General features: G+C 38.7%; 1 protein-coding gene across 1 annotated transcript in view; it reads left to right on the top strand.

Annotated features, from left to right (window-relative positions):
• LOC104728738 (protein KINKY POLLEN-like) overlaps positions 1–5281 on the top strand; it is a 9409-nt gene extending 4128 nt beyond the window's left edge. The window contains exons 10-23 of the mRNA XM_010447682.2: positions 7–169; positions 359–465; positions 857–1216; positions 1572–1690; positions 1822–2071; positions 2155–2379; positions 2614–2753; positions 2976–3048; positions 3504–3605; positions 3697–3795; positions 3876–4139; positions 4230–4397; positions 4486–4837; positions 4934–5281. Coding sequence (XP_010445984.1) covers positions 7–169; positions 359–465; positions 857–1216; positions 1572–1690; positions 1822–2071; positions 2155–2379; positions 2614–2753; positions 2976–3048; positions 3504–3605; positions 3697–3795; positions 3876–4139; positions 4230–4397; positions 4486–4837; positions 4934–5061 — 2550 coding nt within the window. The 3' untranslated portion in view covers positions 5062–5281. The remainder of the gene's footprint in view (positions 1–6; positions 170–358; positions 466–856; positions 1217–1571; positions 1691–1821; positions 2072–2154; positions 2380–2613; positions 2754–2975; positions 3049–3503; positions 3606–3696; positions 3796–3875; positions 4140–4229; positions 4398–4485; positions 4838–4933) is intronic.

Raw genomic sequence — 5721 nt, forward strand, 5'->3', positions numbered from 1 at the left:
CTTGAGGGAAGCCAGAAGCATTCTGAATTAGAAGTTCCTCAAGATGACCCAGCTAAACAGCCTTCCACGGGAGATGGAAATCTCACTTCCCAATCTAAGGAGCCTGTGGAAGTTCATTCACCTTCATCAGAACCAATTAAAACAGAGAGCTTTGCATCTTTCCCACTTGGTAAGTCTTGCTGACTTACCTCTATTTGTCTGTTTGAAGCTACCATCTGTAGACTGTAGTATCCTAAACCTATGGAAAATAAACCCTATTTTTTTTTGTCCTATGTCCTATGTTCGTTTTCTTTGTTAACAAGCAAACTTACTTTCCATACAATGTGTAGGCCTCACCCTATTTATCTGTCTGATACAGGAGCCGCAAAAACTGGCAATTCAAATGGTTCAGAGGAAGAAGGAACTCGTCATTTTATGGTGAACGTTGTTGAGCCACAATTCAATCTCCATTCAGAAGACATAAATGTAAGCATAGATCAAACTTGAGTCTTTACAACATTACTTGTGGTATGCCTTTGAAATCCAGAAGAATGCATGTCAACTTGAAGATTTATCGTTATTTAGTAAAGTATTACTACCTTGAAGTAACATTCTATTACTCTCAATGTTGTTCTGTACGATTCTTTGAATTCCTGGACAGTCCTATCTTGAAAACAGATTATCTTGCAAAATACTAACTCTTCAGGTGATTCTGATAAAGTAGAATACTTACAGTTGGGCAGGTACACCAAATCTATGAAATGAGTTTATTGATCCAAAAGCTTTAGGGTTGAATTTTGTATCCGTAAATCTTTTCAGATACCTTGCAGTGTTTGTTAATTGTCATCATTATTTACATTATCTCTTCATCTACCAGGGTAGGTTTTTGCTCGCTGCTGCCAGTGGCCGTGTTTTAGCACGATCATTTCATCAAGTGGTTCATGTTGCTTATGACATGATTGAGAAGGCAGCTCAAAATGAAAATGATCACAATCCTCCTGAAAATGGCACTGACATGACATGGACACGCATGGAAGTGTCCATGATGTTGGAGCATGTTCAAGCTCATGTGGCACCGACAGATGTCGATCCAGGAGCTGGGGTGCAATGGCTCCCAAAGATTAGAAAAAGATCCCCAAAGGCAAAGCGCACTGGCGCACTGCTTGAAAGGGTTTTTATGCCGTGCGATATGTACTTTCAATACACCAGGCACAAAGGTGTGACTCCCGACCTGAAGGTAAAACCTTTTTTAGTGAAAAACTACGATATTTGTAGTCTTTTCTCCTTTTGGAATGATTTTTATCCATCAGCGTAAAGGCATTAAGTTCAGAAAGATTGGAAAGTGCGATTCAAATAGAAGGTGCATTAAGTTCAACAGAGCCTCTGTAGTTCACCAAAAACTTACTTGTAGTTCTCTTTATACACAAAAGTAGGACTGAAGAGCATGTCTACAATCTTTCATACACTAATGTATAATGTTCCTCTCACACACATCCCAACGATGCACTTCTCTTGGACTCAGGCATTATTTGTGTATCACTACACTTTTGTAACATTGTTTGAATGGCTTATATTACCATTATATGCTGCAGGTGAAGCCACTGAAAGAGCTTACTTTCAATTCTCGTAATATTACAGCATCGATGACATCACGTCAGTTTCAAGTTATGTCGGACGTTTTGTCCAATCTTCTGCTTGCAAGGTTACCAAAGTAAGTGTATAGCTGCGTGAAAGTTACAAACACTTCCTGAATTTTCTACAATAGTAAATTCAACTTTTTATGTAGTTGAAATGTAGCCCCTGACTATATCTTATTACCTGCAAATGCATATGAAAATTCAGGGCTCGTAACGACAGTTTAAAACTTTCTGGTGAAGAAGATGATGAAGTTGAAGAGGAAATTGATGAGGTAGTTCCTGATGGCATTGAGGAGGTGGAACTTGCGAAAGTTGAACTTGAACAGAAAGAGAGGGATAGGATGTCGCTTCTTGATGACATTAGAAAATTGACGCAGAGCGAAAGTAACTCTGGAAACATAAATCTCGAAAAGGAAAGCGATTTCTGGATGATCACTGGTGGGAGGCCAGTATTGGTGAGAAAATAGTTCTATAAGAAATAAATATAAATTTTGTCTGTATCAAATGATATCTGGTAAACTAAGTATCTCATATGCAGGTGGAGGGACTGAGGAAAGCGTATACCAGTGTGCAACAATCTAGGAAGACAGCATATACAGCACTGCGGACTTCTGTGAAGAATGCTGCGGAGTTAAGGTTGTTGGAAAAAGATAAGAACAAGAGACCATCCTCTGCCATGCGTATTTCCTTACAAATCAGCAAAGTCATCTGGTCTATGGTTTTAGATGGAAAAACATTCGCTGAGGTTGAAATAGACAATATGGTAAGCGAATATATTAATATACCTTGGGGATGGCTGGTCGAGCGTGTTGTTCATTCATTACTCCATATAACTAAACTATAAGATCTTTCTGGATCTTTAGAAACAACTAATCGAACATAATTTTTCTTCAGTTTACTGTTGTTACTTTTCAGCCTTGGCTGCTCTATTTCGAGCCAAATCTGTTCTCTAATATATTGGCAAGAAAATCCCTAATATGTTTCACACTGCTTGCAGATTTATGATTTTAACCGGGACTACAGAGACATTGGGATTGCCCAATTCACAACGAGATATGTTGTCCTGCGGAACTGTCTGCCTAATGCCAAGTGTGATACTGTTCTATCAGCTTGGAATCCTCCTCCGGAATGGGGCAAGTGAGTTCCTTTCTTTTAAAACTAGCGCAAGTAATTTTAATCTACTTATTTCCTTTATATATCCGTTCAGTCTTTGCTCTCATTTTTCACATTCGGCTAAAACTAGCTATTCATATTTTTTCATTTTACTCAGCTTTGGAGACTTGTAGATAACTCGTGAATGGCGAATTTGTAACTTTCGATATTCGTCGAAATTCACTGTGTTGTATACATTGGATGCAGGAAAGTGATGTTACAGGTAGATGCAAGGCAAGGAATCCCAAAAGACGGACAGGCTCCTTATGAACTGTTCCAGGCAAGTCGTTGTTCGTCATATATGTTCTAATGACACTAATAATATGAGGACTAAAAGTCAAGAAGCGTGAGCTTTGAAAAGTTGTTCAGCAAGTTAGAAGTTTAGTAAGCACTAAGATTTTCTGGCTAAAGCATTGTTTTGAAGTTACCAGCTCGGCAGAATTAACCGTTCATAAATGGTTTAGTGTAATAAAAAATTAATATAGGAGATGCATAATGTGGTAATCATCCTTTATATTATTTTCTGCTAGGGTCGTGAGTCAAAAGCCTCTAGTTAATCATAGTCTTTTTTGGTGAATAAAGAAGAGTGTTTTTTCTACTAGGGAAATTCGAACCAAGGTTTCTTTGGTGGATTCAAGCTTTTTCATTGCAGTCCATTATCACCAGCTTGCATATTACAAATAGTGAAGTATATACTCTATTAACTCAAATGGATCTCTTGTATTTGCTTGGCAGGTCGAAATCTATCCTCTAAAAATCCATTTGACAGAAACAATGTACACAATGATGTGGGAGTATATCTTTCCAGGAGAGGAGCAACATTCACAGAGAAGGGAGGTTTGTTGTTAATCCATTTCACTTCTCTAGCTAATGGAATATAGATTTCCTGCTAAAGAGTTATGACTCATGCTCATATTTTGTCTCCCAGGAAGTTTGGAAAGTGTCGACAACCTCAGGTTCAAAGCGAGTCAGGAAGGGTTCATTTGCTGAAGCGGCAGCGTTGCTCTCTACATCTGATCTAAGCCAGGTGATTTTTTTTTTTTTGTTATTCTTACATTCATATCATTTCTACAAATCTTCATAACTATGTTCTTAAAATGATTTCAGGGGTCAAAGAATCAAAACCTAAAGTCAAGCACGATTCGTGGTTCAGGGAGAGAACTGAGAAGAACATCCTCTTTTGACAGATCATGGGAGGAGACTGTGGCAGAATCTGTAGCTACTGAGCTTGTTCTATCCAATATGAAGGATTCGAAAACTTCCAAAGCTGGCCGTTCAGTTCATGAAGAAAAGAAGGGGGAAAAGTCATTGGAAGACAAGAAATCTAGACCCCAAAAGATAATGCAATTCCAAACCATCAAGATTAGTCAGGTCTGTCACTTGATTAACTCATCTAAGCAAAAAGGTCCATTGTTTACCAAGAAAAATGAATTTAATCGTTGTAATATGGTTCTGGGCTAGGTGGAATTGTTGATCACTTACGAGGGCTCAAGATTTGTGGTGAACGATATGAAGCTGTTGATGGACACATTTCATCGTGTTGAATTCAGCGGCACATGGAGGAGACTCTTCTCTCGAGTAAAGAAGCACATTATATGGGGAGTGCTCAAGTCGGTAACCGGAATGCAAGTAAGACCATTTTTACACCAGCAATAAATGCAAAAGGGTTTATGCGTCCCTGATTAAACAAAACTCATGTCATTGATGGTCTTTGTAGATGAAGAAATTCAAAGACAAAACTCATGTTCCAAAAGAGGAGATTGGTTTAAGAGACAAAGACGAGTCAGGGAGATCAGATCAGGATTCAGGGGCATGGGAAAAGCGCCCTGGAGAAAATGCAGGTGATGGATTTGTCACATCGATTAGAGGTATTTTCAATACCCAAAGGCGAAAGGCCAAGAAATTTGTGCTTCGGACAATGAGAGGCGAAGCAGAAGACAACTTCCCAGGGGAATGGAGTGACAACGAATCAGAATTCTCCCCCTTTGCAAGACAATTGACGATTACTAAAGCTAAGAAACTCATCAGGCGTCACTCTAAGAAGTTCCAAAATCAAAACACTACTAAAGGTGTTGTTTTAATGTGAAATCTCATTAGTTGTTTGTCAAGTTATGTGAGTTGCAAACCAAGTTAAAAGAAAGAACTCTCTATCTGTTGTGTTGCAGGTTCTAAGATGCCTCAACAACTCTCGCCTACTCTGTCTCCTCCTAAGGAAGATGATGACCATTACGATAGTGACTCTTCCAGTGGATCGTCTGCTTATGAAGAGTTTCTTGACCAGAATCAGATTTAAGATAGAATTCAAAATTTTTTGCTTCCTATAAATTTTGTAAAGAGTTGCACATTATTATTATTACATTACGTTTACACTCTTTAAAGATAGCTTACACGTCCACTGTACGAGCTTAGTGTTAATGACAGATGACTGGACATGGAAGAAAAAGGTTTTGTTTGGGAAATATACATTTTTGTTGTAAAAGTAAGAATGAAAGTAGAGAACTTGAGGTTTTGTTTCTCTCCTTCTTGTTATTATTCATCAATCCAACAAGTACATTATATAGTAGTAGCCAAAGCCTAAACCTAAACCGACTAGGACATGGCCGATGGGCCTTACACATTAAGATAAGTAATGGACTGGTTATAGAATTCCACTCCAAGTGTTTTATAACACTCCCCCTTGGATGATATAACCGTACCGATGCTAAGAGATCAACGCAATACGCTTGGGGGTGCTGCCACATTAAAACCTTACCAGGAAAAACTCAGTGGAACAAAACCATGGTGAAGGAAAAAGAGTACAGCACGCATTGCTCCCCCTGTTCTAAGCATCAATGAAAATTCTTAAGCCTCCGCATTCCAATCTGATGCGTGAGCTTCTTGAATGTTGATGCCGGTAAAGACTTGGTGAAGAGATCGGCTGAATTGTCGTAGGACTGAACTTGTACCACTTGAA

The sequence above is a fragment of the Camelina sativa genome, chromosome 11 (genome assembly GCF_000633955.1).
Source record: "Camelina sativa cultivar DH55 chromosome 11, Cs, whole genome shotgun sequence".
Taxonomy (NCBI): domain Eukaryota; kingdom Viridiplantae; phylum Streptophyta; class Magnoliopsida; order Brassicales; family Brassicaceae; genus Camelina; species Camelina sativa.